The sequence below is a fragment of the Tympanuchus pallidicinctus genome, unplaced genomic scaffold, assembly GCF_026119805.1.
Source record: "Tympanuchus pallidicinctus isolate F22 unplaced genomic scaffold, pur_lepc_1.0 scaffold6, whole genome shotgun sequence".
Taxonomy (NCBI): domain Eukaryota; kingdom Metazoa; phylum Chordata; class Aves; order Galliformes; family Phasianidae; genus Tympanuchus; species Tympanuchus pallidicinctus.
Window position 1 is genome coordinate 9,276,620 of NW_026294780.1, and position 19,068 is coordinate 9,295,687.

Sequence of the window (19,068 nt, forward strand, 5' to 3'; positions counted from 1 at the left end):
CTCAGAGCAGCTAGACCATCTTAATGGAAAGAATGCAGAAGTCAACATTAGAATTAAAATAATTTTATTTCAATGTACATGACCTGAAATAAAATATAATAATTATTGTTTAGACTTACTTGCAGGGTTATATTGCTGGGCTGGCCCAATGGCATTCTCCACCACAAGGCAGCAAGAACTAACAAGACCCACTTCACTGGCTTTTTTGGGCCAATTCAAAGTATCATCTTAGAAAGCATCCTGCAGCACACAGCAAACCATGATTTTGAGAATAAAAGAAAAACATTCAACTCTTCACCTACCCAGAAAATTTATATCATGTTCCAAAGATGCTCTCCCTTGAAAATCCAGTCTGTTACTGAAAAAACAGCACACAGAATGCTGAGCTATATCTAAACAGATCAAGGTTTCTCCTGAATTCTTTTCTCTAGCCTACTCTCTTGTACAAAGCATCTGCTAAAAAAAATCCACACATTCAAAACCATGTAACTATACAAACCTTTTTTACAACTTACAGGGCAATGTAGTTAAGTTATGCAATGTTGTGACATGGCACCACGAGGTAAGCAATCCTCTGTTAAAATGTACAATTCCTGCACTAATAACTTGTGGTGCTTTACTGACAATAAACAGTTGTAAGTTTGAAGAGAACTGGAAGATGAACAGATAGAGAAAAATCAAATTGCTTCTTGTCTCCTTTAATGAAGAATATTAAAAAACAAAACTTAAATTCAACGAAAACAATAGGAAGTAGTCCTTGACACAACGCAGGTAAGTTGTGGACTCCTTGCCAAACGATGTGAAAGCTATAAAGATGTAACGATGGTTAACAAGATTTTTTTCTTTTTATCCAACAAATGTTTTCAGACAGAGTTCCCCAAGCCATAAACTGCTCAGACTATTTCCTGAAGAGGCATCGCTATCTGCTTACCCTGTTTTTACTCTTTCTTGTGCATCTGCTGTTGGCCACTGAGACTGGATATAGGGCCAGATGGACCTTTGGTCTGACTTGATACAGCTGTTCCTAACAGTTACTTCACAACACTTCATAAATGTACAGTTAGACAAAGTTCGTTGTTGGCAACACGTGACTTAGTCAGGACTTTGATTTTTGAGTTACAAATGACTCCCAAAAGAGAGAAAAAAAATATTTTAGGCTCTCTTCTGATATGACCCAGTTGTATAAAACTGTATAGAAAAAGTGAGCATTATGCACAGATGTAATGAAAAGCAATAAGATTTATAAAAATCATCCTTAAAAATGTACCAAGCATAAACAAAACATGATTTATAAATAGATTTAGTGTTCTAGTCATCATCAGAATCTGAATCATATTTCTTCCCTCTGATGGTCTTCTTATCCAACTTTGTAAAGCTTGTTCCAAATTTCTTTTGGCTTTGAAAAGGTGGCTCCATCAAGTTTCCACTAAAATAATAATAATAAAAAAAAAGGTGTTGATTAAGGTCATATTTATGCAGACAGAAAATAGCATCTCCAGCTACCTGTCCCTCCAGAAAAAAACACAAACACCAAGCAAACACAATCCCTGCTCCCTAAAGCCACCCTGAGTAGCACAGCGCAATTGCCAGCAGAGCATATCCTTATTTGACACTAAGCACAGCCTAGTAGGCTGTGCAAGAACCCACCCCTAGTCTGCACATGACCTTGCGGGAGTCTTCTCACTAGTGAGTGGCTGCAGAGGTTGCTGAATCAGAGAACGGCTTGGATTGGAAAGGAACCTCAAGGATCATCAAGCTCCAACCCTGCCACAACAGGCAGGGCCACCAACCTCCACATTTAATAGTAAACCAGGCAGCCCAGGGCTCCATCCAACCTGGCCTTGAACACCCCCAGGGACGGGGCATCCACAACCTCTCTGGGCAACCTGTGCCAGCACCTCACCACTCTCTTTGTGAAGAACTTCCTCCTGACATCCAACCTAAATCTTCCCTACTTGAATCTATATCCAGCTATTATCTGTGTTCACATAAAGCTGGGGCTCCTGCATTTTCTACAGCAGACGGGAATCCTCTCCCTTCATTCAGAGAAGGCTGTAGGTGCTTTTAATTCATGTGACCCGCAAGAGGTTTGCATGTCAGTGTTAGGGAGTGAGCAATTAGAACTTTTTAGAATTAGCTACAGAAGGCTGATTGAAAATTCATTGTTAACACTTTGTGAATAACATGTTGGAGCTATCGACTCTAAATACAAAGTTCACTGACTGCTAGTTAATTGCATGTCAGTAATTAGTCAATACGACATCTGAATCCTGATTTTACTCAAATCAATGTGACCAGAACATTTTTCCTCCTAAATACAGCACATCCTTTCACCATCTGTCATCCAACATACACTGAAGGAAAAAGAAACCCACGAAAAACCCAAACGCCTGTTTTCAGACTCACGAGGAACTCCAGAGAGTGGGAAGCTGCATTCAGAGCTACGTGGAAACATTTATAAATGAACACGTCCAGGAATTATCTCCTGGGCTGTGCAGATATAGTGGCTTGCTTTCCAAAGCCAGAGCACCAAACTTAGAGTGTGGAAAAAAAAAAGAACAAAATGTTCTACTGGAAGCAGAATACACTGTACTATGAGTCAAGCAGAAAGTAAAATTATGCAGTGAGCCAGTGTACTAAAATTTAGCAAATTCAGCACAGCTTGATACAACTCCACTCAATTATTTCTCCCATAAAGGGGTGCTGCTGTCTACAACATACATCCACACTGCCTTTAAGTCCTCTGTTTATTCTCTTGTTACTGAACAGGCAAGTGGATATTACCACTTGTTATGAATTACAAATTTTCATTTTGGTCATCCAAAGTTCAACAGCTGATAAGCTAAAGTGAATAAGAGTTTATTTGCCTTTGAGATATAGTACCTCTTGTCATAATTTGGGAATTAGGCATTTAAATAAATTGCAGACAATAAAGTATTAGAAAAAGCATTAATGTAGCTTGTAGAGTTTTCACTGAAGTGAATCAAAATGCTCAAACTTTACTGCATTACAACTGTGACACCTGAGCTCATTTAGAATGACATTAGGCACAGGACTCAGCCAGGTTAACTCTTCTATATACCTGCAGTGAAAATGCTACATCACAGCATGACACAGTGATTGAGCACCTGGTGGGAAGGCAGGGCCAGCCCAGGGGAGCTCAGGTGCATGCAATGCCTGAGTGACCACAAGGGGCGCAGCCAAGATCCACTCCTTCCCAGATCTCATTTAAGGGCTGGCAGTGGAGGCAAGGCCGTCTCACTGGAGACCCCTATATACCTGAGGCCTTCTGAAATTAAGCAGCTTCTTTCCCTTGTTTCTGTGCCCGCTGCTGTTGCATTTGAGTGAATCCTCAGTTGCTGCAGCCCGGGATCTTGCTGCCTTACTGACATTCTCATGCTATCCAGGGTGTTACAATACCTCACAGCAAGAACTGTGTTTGTTTCTATTACTGTACCAAAAATACATAATGATCATTATAAGATCTCAACACATTGCCAAAGATATGCACTTGCTTTCCCTTGCTAATGTACACAGATGAAATCATGCCATAGAACATAGAATGACCTGGGTTGAAAAGAACACAATGATCATCTGGTTTCAACCCCCTGCTATGTGCAGGGTCGCCAACCACCAGACCAGGCTGCCCAAAGCCACATCCAGCCTGACCTTCAATGCCTCCAGGGATGGGGCATCCACAGCCTCCTTGGGCAACCTTAAACTCGTTTGTGCCTTAATCATACAACGTATCAGTCAATGTTACATGTTACAAAGCATGTTCTTGCATTTTATCTAGAAAAAGCAATCACAAAACTGTTAATTACCTGTAATTAATTATGTCTGCACAGCCTAATCTCCATTCTAAGGTCTCTGTAGTGAAGTCATCGGTGTTACCAAGATCAGTGAAGCCAACAATATAATCTTGTGTTTTTCCATCTTTTATTAGTGCTAGAGTTGGAATTACTTTGATGCGCAGTCTCTCACACAAGAAAGGAGATTTTTCTGCATTTAACTTCAAGAATTTTGTCTCAACATGTTTTTTTGCCAATACAGTCAAATGCTTGTCCATTATTTGGCACCTGTGAGAAAAAAAACATATGAAACATTATTGTCAATGAGATGACAAACACATACGTTATTGAAACAAGAGCTATTTCTATCACGTTGCTTCTTTAGACATCACCTTTAAAATTAAGAATTTAGTTCCAAGAGAAGCTGTGTTCAAAGGGATGCCAGACCTAACAACAGAACAATACCTTGGAGCACCTTTATTGCATAATTACATCATCCATTTCTATTGTTTCTTAATTATACTCCAAATCCCCCATGCACCAGGAAAACCTCTTTCACTTCTGAAGACCTGCAGTTATTGACAAAACTTCCTCCTGATCTCCATGTTCCTCTTTAGTTTCATTGTCTGTGTGCTCAGAAAACTTCTCAGTAATCAACTTTCTAACTTCATAAAAGTCACAGCCTCCAACTCTGAGCCACAGTAAGTCACTGTACACAGAAAAATATATTTGTACAGAGCCCTTCATTAGTGCCAAAGGCAAATGTTTCACTTTTCTGTGGCAAAGTAATAATAATGAACATATAATTATCGTTTCTCAGCTAAGGGACAGTAACATGAACTGCCCAAAATACTTCTCAGAAGGCAGAGACATATAGAACTGTCACTTGCAATCTTCACATACTGTACTTTCTTCTTGGAGTGGTTTGGCTCAGCTGCACAAATCTGATGTGACTGTCCTTAACTAAAGGAGAAGGCTGAGAAGATCAAAAAGCTGGAGTGGACAAGGATGAAAAGAACTTGATAATGTGGACGGTAAATCTGACACAGTAGGTTCAAGCTGGTTGCCAGCATTACATGTTTCACAAAGAACTTTTAAAGAAAGTTTCTCTTCCTGTCTGAGCCTACACACTAAATTGGTTCAAACAACAGCAATGAGATCCACATCTGTTTTAATCTACTTATTTGCACAGGTGTTTTTCCAACTTTGTTTTGCTTAGTAAAAGCTAGCTGAATCCAACAGCTTCAGACACTAACAATGTTTTGGTCAGAAGGGACCTCAGAGACCATCCAGTTCCAACCTTTCTGCTATGAGCATGGACACTTACCAGTCCAGGATGCCCAAAGCCACATCTAACCTGCCCTGAAACATCTCCAGGAATGGGACATCCATGGCATCTTTCCTGTAGGCCCCCTTCAAGTACTGGAAGGCTGCTCTAAGGTCTCTCCAGAGCCTTCTCTTCTCCAGGCTGAACAACCCCAATTCTCACAGCCTGTCTTCACAGCAGAGCTACTCCTGTCCTCTCATTTTCCTTACAGCCCTCTCTGGACCTACTCCAACAGCTTCACGTCATTCTTGTGCAGGGGACCCCAGAGCTGAACACAGCAGTGCAGGTTGGGGTCATAGGAGAAACTCAGAAGAGCCCTTTCTATTTTACTACCTCTATTTTACTCAGAAAACTTAAGATGCAAATACCTAGCTGCATAATCTAGATTTAACCTCTTTTCTATTTCTTACATTGAAGCTGTTTCAGTTTATGTTCCATAAACCAGACAGAATGCAACTTGGGGAAAAAGATAGGACAACTGGCTCCTCCTTCAATAAGCACTGCAATCTGCAATTGCACTTCAACAGAAGGCACTGAGATAAACCATCTAGGAACAGCTTACAACCCAGAACTTCTGAAATTCCTCCACAGCAGTGGCAGATCTTATTTTAGGTTCCCATTCTGATTCAGGACATTTACTCAGATCTAGGTCTCTCACAGTCTAAAGAAGTGACATAATCATGACAGTACAGGCCCAAAGAGAAAGCAGCTGTAGCTGGTATCCAGGAGCCCTTTCAAAAGTCAAAACCTTAAATTCTAAAGATGCCTACAGGGGTTCATGTTTATATTCTGATTTTGTCTGTCAGAACTTCCCAGAATATCTCCATCTGGAATAATGATAGTGATCTATCAGAAGTTGCTAGTCTTATGTGGTCACTAAATGTAGAGAGCTGGCTCCCTCAAACAAAATCAACAATGACCCACAGTGCTGTCTCACATCATTCAAGAAACTTGCATAATTGATTACAATATAAATGCCAAATCACATTCACCTCACTTGGAAAACAACACGTGATTTTGGGGAAGAAAGTAAGAATTGGAAAATCACAGTATTTTCATACTTCTAAAAATCTGAATTTACTTATGAGATTTTAAAAACTGCTTTTATAAACAAATACAAAGAGAAGGTTTCTTGAACATCAGTTACTTACTATACCTGAAAGTTGTATCTCTGTAGAAGTGGCAAACCACATTTTTACTTTCTTTGACTTCTTGGAAAAAGTCTCTCTCACTTGGGATTTCTCTGTACTCTCCATGTCCTTTAGAAAGCCACTCCTTAGGGAAAACAAAAGGAAGTAATTAGTATAGATTTAGTTAGCCCTGCATCTGCTGTGCCAGCAGGACGGCTCTTAAGAACCAAAAACAACAAACAAAAAAATAGAAGGGACTTCAGTGGAAGCCCATTTCATACAGGAATAGGTAGAAGGCAGGTGGTTGAGCTGTAAGATACCTCACATATTTGTAAACAGAAGTCTTGTTCTGAATTGCAGAGATTTCTGCAGGGCAGCCTCTCAGTGAGATCAGACTAGCTCAAAGCAGAAATTCTCCAAATTGAAAACTGTAAGTGTACAGCTTGGTCCACTCCAGACTGCTTTTGCACAATAAAAAACAAACAAAAAAACCAACCAGCTTCTGAAAATTAATTATAGTGCATTTATAAGAAACTCTTCACAGTGAGAATGGCGAGGCAGTGGTACAGGCTGCCCAGATGGCCCACTCTGGGAAGTGGGCAAGGTAAGGCTGGATAGGTGTTTGGGCAGCCTGATTTACTGAGAGTTGTCTCTGCCCATAGCAAGGTGCTTGGACTTCAAAGGTTCCTTCCAACCTAAACCATTCTATGGTTCTATAACAAAAAAACAACTGAAACAACAAAACCCAGACAGCCAACAACCAGCAAGTATAGTCATATAAAGAAATTATCACGATGACTTATTTTTCCAGAATAGCATGAGGCATCTTACTTTTTACTCAATAGTAAACTACTTCAAAATTGCACTTCAAAAGAGATAACAGTGACAGAAGATCAACTGATAGGAGTACATTTGAGCACGTGAACTTCCATATGTCCATATCTAAGAGTGCCCAAGTGTCATGACTTTGAAGAAAAAAAAATATAACTGTTAACGATAAGCAAATAGCATAACACTTTTTCTGCTTCCACGTGTGGAGAATCAAAGCCATTAACACTGCCTCTTGTCCAGAATCCCAACCATTCCACATTTTACTGCATTTCCAATTCAAAACATGGCACGAGCCACCACAGCCAAAGGATCTCCTCTCAACCCAGTCACCCTTATCCTGCTCCAGTCTATTTCTTTCTTCAGATTTGCTTTAAGAATAAGTTAAGAAACCTATTTAGAATTCAGGTCTCAGACCACATGTTACAGAAATATAGGAGTTGGAAGATACCTCTGGAGATCATAAATCCAACCCTCTACTAAAGCAGGTTTGACTACAGAGGAAAGTGTCCAGGATATCCTTTGAATATCTCCAGAGAAGGAGACACCTCAACCCCTTAGGACAGCTTTTTTTCAGAGCTCTGTCACCCCCAAAGTGAAGGTGCTTTTCCTTATGTTCACATGGAACTTCCAATGTTCCAGTTTGTGCCTCTTGTTCTATCAGTGGGCACTACTGAAGTCCAGGGTTGCAATTCTACCCGCTGCCCTGCTTCTTTCACACAAGATCCTGAACTCTACTACCTTACGATCACTGCAGCTAAGGTCATCTCCAGCCTTCACATCCCCAACCAAACCTTCTTTGTAAGCAGAAGGTCCAGCAACACATATCTTGTTGGCTTAACCACCACCTGTGTCAGAAAGCTACCAGCAACACTTTACAGGAACCTCCTGGACTGCACGTGTTTGGCTGCGTTTCTTTTTGATGCCCACTGCAGGCTGCCAGTATAGTGTCTATAGCTGTAAGAGCTTTAGATCTTTTTGGCTGTGAAGGGTGGGGACAGAACTGGAGCCCTGCTTTTGTGAGTTATCAGGGACCAAGGTGTTGTTCCCAACACTGCCTACACATCCTCAGCTGCTCTAACGATGGCTAGAGGATCCTGGCATCTCTCTCCTCACCTTGGGGTCTCCTCAATTTCAAGACCCCCTTCACACACTTAATCCCCACTCTGCATGCTGCTTCAGAACATGCCTGCACTTGAGGTGATCACCTCAGAGCATATATTACTAAAACTTTGTGTTTTCAGGAAGAACTTCCAGGGGAGCATGAAGACCACAGTTTAGCAAGAGATGCTAGGAAACAAAGCAGAATTTCTTCCTGCAAGAAGAAATGAAAAGTCATACACAGCCAGTGTTTCATTGGATTAGAAGAAGCATGACAACAAATTTCACCTCAGAACAAGGACAGACTCTACATCAGTCTTCTACAAAATGCCTTAGAAAAGAGCAAGCACCACTCACATTCCCTAATTAAACTTCTCCAGCATCTGGAAACACAAGGAACCTCAAAGGCTCGTGGTTAAGTTGTCTGCAAGGCTTAGCTTTCATACAGCAACATTCACTGAGTAATGACACACTGAGATCTTTGTACTAAACTCCTTATCCCACTCTTCCTGTAAGACAATCACAGAGATTTTTTTCTGACTTTGAATATCACAAATCACACAATGCGTGGACAGATGCTTGCTTTTCTACATAATTTAAAATTACTAAATACAGGAAACTGAGAGAAAAAAAAAAATGCATTTAGTTCACCCATACAATTTTTCTAGGATTTCCAAAAAGCCTGTTACACCGTATGAATCAAAACCTATGTTAGTATAAGAATTACTTGTTTCTGCTGCTGGGCCTTTTTCAGTGCTTCAAGTCTCCTCTGTTTCAGGCGTTCCAACTCATCTTCATCCATTTGGTCGAGCTTCTGCATTTCAGCATCCAGATGTTCTTCCACTACCTTGGCAGTCTGAAGTATTTCATTCTCAAGAACTTTCTGAAGTATTTCAACAGATGTATCAGCAGCCATCTTTATACTTAAAGTGATCTCCTCAGAGCTGTGGAAACAGTGATATCTGGTGTGAGCACTTCCAATTAAAAGCCTTATCTCTCTGGCTTGCAGTTTACATCCTACAGAAACAAAATGTTACTGTGTTTAAAGGTACTGTACACAGTTATTTTCTACATAGCAACAATGAACACAGCAACAAAGATTCCAGTCAAGTCCTATTATTGGCATACAGATCCGGGCACCTTTGACTGTACACAGGAACACAAAATTACTACTCAGTATAAAGTAGTAAAATGAATCAGTTCCAAGGGAACAGTCATCCTGAACCAGATCCACATGCCTTTAATTAAGATTCTGAAACTAGAAGATGCAATCAGAAATGCTGGGGGGACATATAAGATCATAGAATGACCTGGGTTGAGAAGGACCACAATGATCATAGATTTTCAAGTCCCCTGCTATGTACAGGGTCGCCAACCACCAGACCAGGCTGCCCAGAGGTCTCAGAATAAACCTAAGCAGAGCTCTGTGTAAGCTTTCAGTAGTCTAAACACAATTACTCTAACTACTTGATGCATGTTAACATATTTAAACCTGAATTAACATTGCTCCCCTTGCAGCCAAAAGCGAAGCACTCAACTGCAATTGCTTTAGGTCAGTGCACTGCTTCAATTAATACAGATTAACTATTATTGCAAGCATCACCTTCTGGCAGAGAGGGAAAGGATTTAAGAAACCTCAGCATTCACTACTTAATTGTTGCAATGAAGAAACACAGCTAAAATTATCTTCTATAAGATTTCTCCTTTCCTAACATTTCAAAAAGCAGAAAGAATTGAGACCAGACTACATCAAGAGGTGGGGGAATCCAACTGATTGTTCTCCTTGAAAAACTTCCACCTTACAGCAACAGTTTTTTGTTGCGTAACGACTGGCAGTTTTAAAAGAGAAACAGAAGGACAAAACAAAGTCACTGAAATTGGATTCTTTAAGTGCAAGAGATGATTTGGTGCTAAGTGTACATTCCATGGTTTGGTGGTTGGAGACCATGCACATAGCAGGGGAGTTGAAACTAGATGATCACTGTGGTCCTTTTTAACCACAGGCCATTCTATGATTTCCCACAGCCAGCGTACCAGCGCCATCGGCTTCCAGAACACTTTGCACATAGAAGCAAGAACGCATTTGAAGCAGCGATGGGCAAAGCACCAACATCGTGGCAGTACTCCAAGTTTGATGCACCATCAGCACTGTTGCACGACTGCCACGATGTAAACACAGCACGGGCAGAGCGTTTATTCTTTATCTCCCGTATGCACCTCGAGGGGTGGTAAGGAGCTCACCGACACAGGTCAAAGAGAGAGAGATCTTCAGGATATGGGCGGAGCCGAGCCCCGTGCCGTTGGAACGCCACTGCTTCGGCCTCCGAAGAAACAGGAAGGCAGTTAGTCAGCCCTTCCGCTCCCTACCAGCCCCCAACGAGCGTTCCCGCGGCAGAAGCAGCACCGCAGAAGACCGCCCAGATAAAGCTACAGCTCCGCAGGGCCGGGAGCCGCTGGCACCGGCGTAGCCGCTACCAACAGCTACTGCCCACCCACCTGCCTAGGGGCGCGGCCGCCGTCACAAACAGGGGCTGCCCGCACAGCCACCCTAGCTCCCGATGAGCTCAGTGACCGCCCCGAGAGCGACCTCACCCGCCCCGGAGCCGCCACATCCCCACAGCCCGCAAATAACACCACCGACACTCACCCGTTCCGCCGACGCCACTCCCCTCACCTCGCTCCCACCCCACCTCGTCACGCTCTGGCAAAGTCTCGCGAGAGCCAGAACGGGTCACGGTGGGGGCGGGGCAAACTGCCTTTTCGCACGCTCATTGGTCAGGAAGGCGGACACGGAAGCGACGGCGACCAACGCGCGTGCGCCGTGCCTGCGAGGGTGGCGGCGGCGGCGGTGGGGGGTAGTTGGCGCGATCCCCGCGGTGGCCGTTACTGGGCGGTGTAATGGCTGCGGGGGGAGCTGAGGGACCGGCCGTGCGCCTTCCGGGGGTCTCCCGCACGGGGCGAGGCGTGTGGAGCGCGGCGGGAGCGTCACGACCGGGAGCCGCTTGTTTTGGCCCGCGCGACCGTTGCCGTGAGGTGAGGGCGGCCCCAGGCGGTGCCTCCGCGCTCCGGGAGCGTGAGGCGTGGCTTTGGCAGCCCCGCTCAGGAGACCGCGCGTGAACAGCGCGCGAGAAGATCCGCGGGTGCGGTTGATGGGATATTAAAGTGTGCCTTAAAAAAAAAAAAAGAAAAAGCGTTGTGCTCTTTTTGTTTCTTGGAACTCCGACCGTGGCTCTGCTGCAGCTGGGTTGGGGAGATAACGCTCGGAGCGCCCGCGGTACGGGGCCGACGGCGGGAGGAGCGAGGCCGCCGCGCTCTGACCTCCGGCCGGCAGGGGGCGCTCTCGGCGGGGGGCTCGCCGCAGCTCTCGGCGTGCCGGCGCGGAGCAGGCCGGGACGGCGCGGCGGGGGCGGGGCGGGCGGCTCGCCGTATGCACGGGGCTGCGCGCGGGTGCGGGTGGCTCAACGGCGCTGAGACGGGCGACGAGCCGAGGGGTCGCCGCCATGGGCAAGAAGCAGAAGAACAAGAACGAGGACAGGTAGGGGAACGGCGGCCGGGCCGCGCTGTCTCTCCCCGGGAGCGTGACAGCAGTAGCGAGCGCCGGTGCGGCGGCGCTGAGTCAGGCCCTGCCGGGGCTCGAGGCCTCGCTGGGCCCGGGCGGCGGAGGCAGGGCGGGCCGCGCTGAGGAGCGCTAGGCGCGCTGCTTGCCGCCTCCTTCGGCCCGTTCTCGGCCCCGCGTGGCGGCGGGCCGGCTCGCGGTCGCCGGCTAAAAATAGCGCCTGGGCCCGGCTGCGGGACTCAGTGGGCTCAGTGCGGTACTGCCGTGTGTGGGACAGTGCGGAGATTGCCCCGGCTGTGGGCTCCGGCCCTGAGGGGCTCTCGCAAGGGCGGTTATCGTGAACCGTATGGAGCGCTGAGTGAATAACGTCAAATATGTGTGTTTCAGCAGGAGAGAGCGTGTGCTGTTACTTGTCACTATAAAGTAGTAATAAAAACGTTTACAGTTGGCTCGCAGTGTGCTTCTGGTTGTTAATGCTGACTGAGTTAAATGAAAGCTATTTTCTATACACAGATGGGTAGCGATAGGACAAGGGGGAATGGTTTTAAACTGAGACAGGGGAGGTTTAGGTTAGATATTAGGAGGAAGTTTTTCACTCAGAGAGTGATGACACACTGGAACAGGTTGCCCAAGGAGGCTGTGGATGCCCCATCCTTGGTGGCATTCAAGGCCAGACTGGATGTGGCTCTGGGCAGCCTGGTCTGGTGGTTGGCCACCCTGCACATAGCAGGGGGGTTGAAACTGAATGATCATTGTGGTCCTTTTCAACCTATTCTGTAAACCTTAAAGTGTGCGTGAACTTGAAACTGTGCAGGTCTTTTCCTTACCCAGGCTGACCATTTCGTATATTCTTCTTGAGCCATTAAATGCGCCTTTTCGTGGAAGTACCACCATGAAAACTATCTCACAGACTGTCATTTTTTCTGGTTCTAATATGTGTGCTTGGTTTTTACGTTAATAATCTGTACTCTTATCTCCTTTTTCTTTAATTCCACTATTCTATGATTTATTAATCTAGGTCTTAAATCACTTTATGTTTTCTGGTACTTTTTGGATAATAAGTGTTTTGTTAGCAAAGATTGATCTTGGCTAACTATTTTTCTCTTGTGTCTTTTGCCATATTATGCATGCTGGTTTGTACTGTCTGCTATTACAGCTTGTTTCTTGGGCTGTATTTCACAGGTGTGTCCCAGGAGCAGCTCTGGCAAGAGAATGAGTCAAGTGTCACTTGAGGAGGAAGAAGGAGGGGTTGGAGATTTATGCTCTTCAGGAAGGCAGATCCAGTGCTCTCTGTACCTGGTGTGTTAGATGTCAGAATCATGCAGAAATCTTTGGGTGCTGAGGTGCTGCTGTCCTGAGTCCTTTTAGCCATGGTGATGGTGGTGGTGGGAGGTTCTGGAGGGGAACTGGAGAGTCATAGTGCCTATCAGGTGTCTTGTTCTCATTTGAGGCTGAAGGAACGAAGCGTACCTTCAGTGAGAAGCCAGAACTTTATTGTTAGAATAGTTGAAATCTTAAACCTAATGACTGTTTATCCAGATCTGATTGTAAGTGAGCGGGCTTACTATCTCACTGCTGCTGCAAGTTAGTGGTTTCATCCTGAGGATAGTGAGCTTTTATAGTGAGTAGTCAGCATTAGAAATTCTTTGTGAGGAGTAGTGTAATCATTGGTGTTGATGGTTTCATATTTATTATTATTTTTTTTTTTTAGGATTGACTTGAGATGCTCTGTATGTGCCATCTGTTAGTGTCCATCCCATGACTGTCCTTTTCTCTGCAGCATCCTGCATCTCCGCTTCCCAGTGCCTCTTCTTTCATACCAGGCCTATATTTTTCTGCTCTGCAACACTGTGTTAGAGCTGTAAATCCCTCATTCTTTAACTGCTTGTTACTGCTGTCTACATGAAACCGTGATTGCAGTGTGCCAGGGTAAACAGAAGTGAAGCCCAGTTACGAATAGATACCTGGTCACTTAGAGAAATTGCTGTCACAGCTAAATCAAGTAACAGTTAAAGGCAGGCCAAGAGAAGCTCAGCCAAAGTAAGCCTGACAAACTTCAGTCCTAAGACTTTGCAGATGCAGCACAAAAGCTTCTGAACTTCTGTTAGCAGGGGCAAAAGTTATTATTGGGCTACAGCTATGTTGTGGCAGAGGGTTAAGCTGGAGGATGAGTTTAAACAGATGTGTATTTGAGAAAGACAGGACAGTTGAGGGGGGGTATATCTTACTGCCAGGAGTTTGAGGGGATGGGAATGAGGTAGGACCTGGAAAGCCAGCGGTGTTTTTAGGTGGGCTCTATCTGCAGAAGTACCCCTTCATCTGATGGGGCTGGTTCTGGCTGATACTCTGTAAGCCACGAGTTCCCTCCAGGGAGGGATCGTGTATTTGCATCTGTAGCTTCAAGATAGACTTCAGCACCCCTGATCAATCTGTGTTCTGTTCCAATGAAATGAGGGAGGACTGGCTCCCTGGAACCAAAGGCTCACTTTTGTTTCCCACATGCTTACTTTTCTGAAAGAGTGGTCAGGCACTGGAATGGGCTGCCCAGGGAGGTGGTGGAGTCACTGACCTTGGAGGTGTTCAGGAACGCTTGGATTTTGTGTTGAGGGACATGATTTAGTGAGAACTATTGGTGATAGATTGGACTGGATGGTCTTGTAGGTCTTTTCCAACCTTGGTGTTTCTGTGATTCAGTTTTGTGCTATGCCAAGTTATTAATTTCTTTCTTTTCCCCTCTTCTTTCCTCAGTAACTGCATTTTAGATGTTCCTTACATCCTTTTTGGCTGCCTCTCTGAAAGTGTGCTGCAGCTCAAGGGCACAACTTGCAGTGCAGAGGGAGCAAATGGGAAGATGTGGGCAGTATGTTGGTGTTGTGAATATTGCTTTGAGCATTGATGTAACAAAAAGGAGATTTTTCTCCTTTTCTGCTGACTTGCTGAGACAAGCTACAGAAGGTATAAGTCATCTTTACTCTGCTTTTCTCTTCTCTCCTCTCACCCTTTCGTTTTGACTTCGTTACGTAGTTTTCCCTTAGCATGTTACTGCGGAGCATAGTAGAGGTCATGCTGATCAGTAGTAATGTACATCCAGGTAAATGAGGCTGACTAAGAACTTTGGCATAGGAGCAGGCTCAAAGTACACAAGGCTGAGACCCTGAGGGTTGCAATACCTGTGGTGAGTAGGGAAGGAATGAGAACGTGGGGTCACTGTCTGCTGTATTTACTCATTGCTATCTGAACCAAATATACCTTCAAATCTGTTTCTACTCTGCCAGCACCTCTGTTGTGCTCCTAGGAAATTTACTGACTCCTGCCTTCTGATTTTGGTGCATATGTCCATGAAGAACATATGTGGGTGGTCAGATGGCGTGTTTGAGAGGTGCTCTGTTAAGGTGAGGAGCATCGTGGGTTGTAATTAGTACCTAAGCTAAATGGAAGTTGCTTTGATGGATTCCTCTTATGATTATGTTGATTGCTCATTTTCAAAGAAAACTTCATAGCAAGGCTGTCAATAAAAATATAAGACTTCATAACTTCCAGACGTTCCTAGTGGAAGAGTGGGTGTTCTGATGTGTAATTTGGCTCCTAGGAGTGGTGTGCTATGGATGAGTTGGTTCTTGGGTAGAGCTGTAATGGCAGAAGGCTCTCCCCTGCTGTTTCTGTGAGTTTCGTACAGGAGGCTTTTTAAATGTGTGGGAAGAAAGGCTGTTGAAAGCTACAGAACTCTGTGCTTTGAATTCAAACCTCAGACTGCTGTAGATTTCCAAGTGTAAGTGCTGTATGCAGTAAGTTACGAATAATTTCCTGCCTGAAATCTGAATCTTTACGTTCTTAGCTTTTCTTGTGGGTTTTTTTTTTTTTTTCCCCCCAATCTTCTCCCTGCTTAGTCCTCTTTTCTCCTCCTCTAAGTAGTCTCCTTTAGCTTCCAGTATGTAATCTTTAGGTGTGTTTGTCCTTGTACCCTTTGATATTGTGTGCTGCTGCTGGGGCATACCTCTCTGATCATTCATGCGTATTGCTTTAGAGTGTGCAGGTGCCAGCAGTGATTCTGCAGCCAAGAATGAGCACTGCTGCTAAAATAAGACTTACAGTGTGGCTGCCTATGCTATGTATTGTTTCCTGTTCTACAAATTCAGTTGCTGGTACTGTCTGCTAATCGGTTTGGTCCTTTAAATGAAATCCCCTAAGTGTAGCCTTGGGAAGCTCAGTGAAGGCTGCGCAGCCCACAGACACCTGGCGTTTAGAAATGTTGTGCGCTGTAGAACGTGGACAATCTCTGTCTCTATCTGCTTCTCAGGAATGGTCCCACAATGAAGCTTTATGCAGTTCCAGCAAGGAGAGCAGCTGAGAAACACTTGAATTTGTTGTCGCAAATCTCATCTAGAAGCTGCTAGGCTTTTGTACTGGCAAATGAAGTATAATTCTGTGCAAATATATGTATGCTACCAAAAAGGCCATGTTTTGTAACACAAGCATTTCACGTTTTTAAGAAAGCTGATTTTATACACGTTATTGGATTTCTGTAAAGCAGAGCATCACATCTGGGCCTCTAGGAAGACCATAAGGATCTGCAAATGTTTGCAGTACTGTTTTCCTTTTCAGTGTTGCAGTTCTGGATAAAACCTCTAGTTCAGTTAGTTACTTTTAATACTTACATAATATTCCTTTTCTTCCTCTTGCTGAAAATAATAATAATAAAAATAGGCCCTAGAACCTGCTGGAAATAATTCTTCTGCACACAGGCTGTGTATGCATGCAGTTAATCCAGTCACTAAGTTTGACTTATTTCAGAAAGTAAGTACTGTGCAGCCTGGTGGGGGTTCTGCTCTGGAAGCAACTGGTATCTCACAAAGATGTGTGTTTTGATGATCCTGCTGCTTGTAGGTTACTGGTTACTTATTCTCCCCACACATCAAATATTTATCTATATGTATTTCTATATGTCTTTTACAATGAGGGTGGTGAGGCACTGGCTCAGGTTGCCCAGTGATGTGATGGATGCCCCGTCCCTGGACACTTTCAGATTGAGGCTGGATCAGGCCCTGGGCAACCTGGTGTAGCTGTGGTGTCCTTGTTCATTGCAGGGATGTTGGACTGGATGACCTTTAAAGGTCCCTTCCAAATCTAACCATCTAACTCTGTTCTGTGATTCCACGTTTTACAGTAGTCTGGAGATGTGAATGAGTGTGCTATCTTAACTCTGAAGTATGTTCCTTCAGATACACATGATTAGATGAAGTGTTGAGTTAAAGGTAATGCAGGCAGGTGTCCTTTGTTCCTCAGAATTATAAACTCTCTGAAGTGTATTTCAGAATGTGCTCTAAGTGGTATTTTTGTTTTTTTTTTCTACTGATGAGAAATACCTAGGATACAGAAGCTATGAAGCAGTGGGCTTAGAGGTAATCCTTGTAGCCTGTGTACTTTTGTAAACCAGCAAAGCCCCAGAGATGTAATTCAGGGAAGACCAAATGTTACTTCTTCACTTAGCGTTTCATATTCTGTGCTTTTAACCATCCTCTTCTGGGAGCTAAGCACTTAAACTGAACCTCGAAGCACTGTCTTCTCCCAGAAGCTCTGTGCTGTAAACTGCTAAGTACATGATATCTTGAAGAAACATTTTATCTTGAAGTTTTACTTTAAGTGGAATTCTAAGTTGTGGTTAGCTTTTTTGTTTTGTCCTGTTGAAAGAGCCTTTCTGTTGTGGCTTTCTGTTTCCTATCACCTGTTGCCATTAAGAGTTTCCTATGCCTTCTATTTTCTATGCCTTTTTCAGAAGGATTAGTTTAGCTGATAGTTATTCCGCTCCTCTTTTTCCACGGCTAAACCTGAGAGAGGAGGCATGAGCCTTTAATGTTATGAAATAGAATCATTATCTTCAGAGCCTGACCGAATAACAACTGCCCTCTTGGTCAGGCTTTGCTTCCCGCTGTCTCATGTAATTAGGGAGCGTCACCAGCTTCCTTCATCTTACCAGGGAAATGGGGAAGGTGCAGTTTGCATCACGTATAGTTTGGCTGACTTGACTTGGGTTTGCTCTTGGTGTCTGTCCCCAGCTGCACCCTGCAGTCATTTCCCATCATATTGGGTCTGGTGCTGCAGCGTTGGCTCGTGTCTCTGGTCCTTGTGTGGGTGCCCCTCACTTACTGGGGGTGGGGAGGTGCAGCTTGTTGTGTCCCAGCTTTCTAACAGTTGTAGGCATACATAGCCCACATGTTTTCAGCAGGAAAAACAAGACAGCTTCTTAAAATCTGAAAAGTTGGTGGTATTCATCCATTCAGCAATGGGTAAGGAGAAGAAAGCAGCAGTAACTTTGTTTTCTTGCTTTCAGTAACATTGCTGAGCCAGCAAATCCTTGTATTTTCAGTTTCATAACCCACTTACGTGAGGTGCGTGGTTTTGAACAATTAAATAATCACTTCCAAAGCATTCTGTGTAGTGCAGGGTTTTCAACCCGTTGCTCTGAGAAATGTTTTTTGTAGAGAGAATACCTGAACACCTGTGAGTAAAACAGCTACAAGTCTGCCATTCAGCCTTTGTAACTCACGGATTTTGGAATAAGCTTGTGTTTAGAAATGTGTCTCCATTATTGGGCTCAGAACTCATATCTTCAGAGATGTGGGTATAAAATGCTTTATTATTCCATGCAAATGCATGGAAACAGATGGTTCAGCTTCTTTCAGTCTTTTTGAAGCTCAGGTTGTTTTCTTTCTAAGCAAAAGAAGATCACTTAATGACAGTGATGCTCTTTGAGGTTGGCTGGAAGAGCTGGTGCCGTGTAAATGATGAAACATCTCCAAAGTTGCCTCAGCAAAAATGAGCCTCGTGGTTATGCAGGAATGTAGGAGTGAGCTTGCAGCAGTGATGCAACTTTCTTGCTGCGTCGATTTTTGTCTCTTCTGCCCCGTGCACACAAATGCTTTATTTATACTTTTGGCCTTTTTAAATCTGACTGTGTTTTCTGGCATTTGAACTTTACAGAGATATCTTATAGCATATTTTTATTTACTATCTCAGTTTTGAAAGTGCAGGAGATCTTTAGTAGTTATGTTTGTGTTCATCAGTGCAGTGGCTCCAAAAGCACTTGGACAAGCACTTTGAGTGTCTGTGTATGCTTTTACTTTGGCAGGAGAGTGTTACCTCCTTAGCTTTGTTTGCAGAGCTCAGTGTTGGATTGCTAGATGTTAAAAGGTTGTTTTTTTTAAAAGTTTCGTTTAACTAATTTCAATAGAGTCAAGTTGATACTAATGAGGACAACTCAGCTCCTTTGCATTCTGCTGATTAATCCTGTTGCTCCACTCTTTCAGTTCATGTGTGGAGTGATAGTTTTCTCTCTAC

At 44.0% G+C, this 19,068-nt stretch overlaps 3 protein-coding genes across 7 annotated transcripts in view; 1 reads left to right on the forward strand and 2 right to left on the reverse strand.

The window, feature by feature from the left end:
- LOC128071816 (lysozyme g) overlaps positions 1-19,068 on the reverse strand; it is a 157,265-nt gene that overhangs the window by 19,920 nt on the left and 118,277 nt on the right. The gene's annotated exons all lie outside the window — the stretch shown is intronic.
- On the reverse strand, positions 48-10,888 carry TXNDC9 (thioredoxin domain containing 9). Of its 5 annotated transcripts, none has more exons than XM_052664916.1 (6): positions 10,825-10,843; positions 10,395-10,498; positions 8,905-9,121; positions 6,275-6,393; positions 3,825-4,079; positions 48-1,426 (listed from the first exon to the last, which is right to left on the reverse strand). In XM_052664916.1, the coding sequence occupies exons 3-6, from the start codon at positions 9,091-9,093 to the stop codon at positions 1,309-1,311; spliced, it is 681 nt and encodes a 226-aa protein (XP_052520876.1). In that variant the 5' UTR covers positions 9,094-9,121; positions 10,395-10,498; positions 10,825-10,843; the 3' UTR covers positions 48-1,308. The 5 variants fall into 5 exon arrangements, with proteins under 5 accessions (XP_052520876.1, XP_052520877.1, XP_052520880.1 ...); XM_052664917.1 differs by having other exon boundaries at positions 10,419-10,498; positions 10,825-10,840; XM_052664920.1 differs by lacking the exon at positions 10,395-10,498 and having other exon boundaries at positions 10,825-10,888.
- EIF5B (eukaryotic translation initiation factor 5B) overlaps positions 11,572-19,068 on the forward strand; it is a 32,469-nt gene continuing 24,972 nt past the window's right edge. The window contains exon 1 of the mRNA XM_052664883.1: positions 11,572-11,712. Within this exon, the coding sequence (XP_052520843.1) occupies positions 11,678-11,712 (35 nt within the window). The 5' untranslated portion in view covers positions 11,572-11,677. The remainder of the gene's footprint in view (positions 11,713-19,068) is intronic.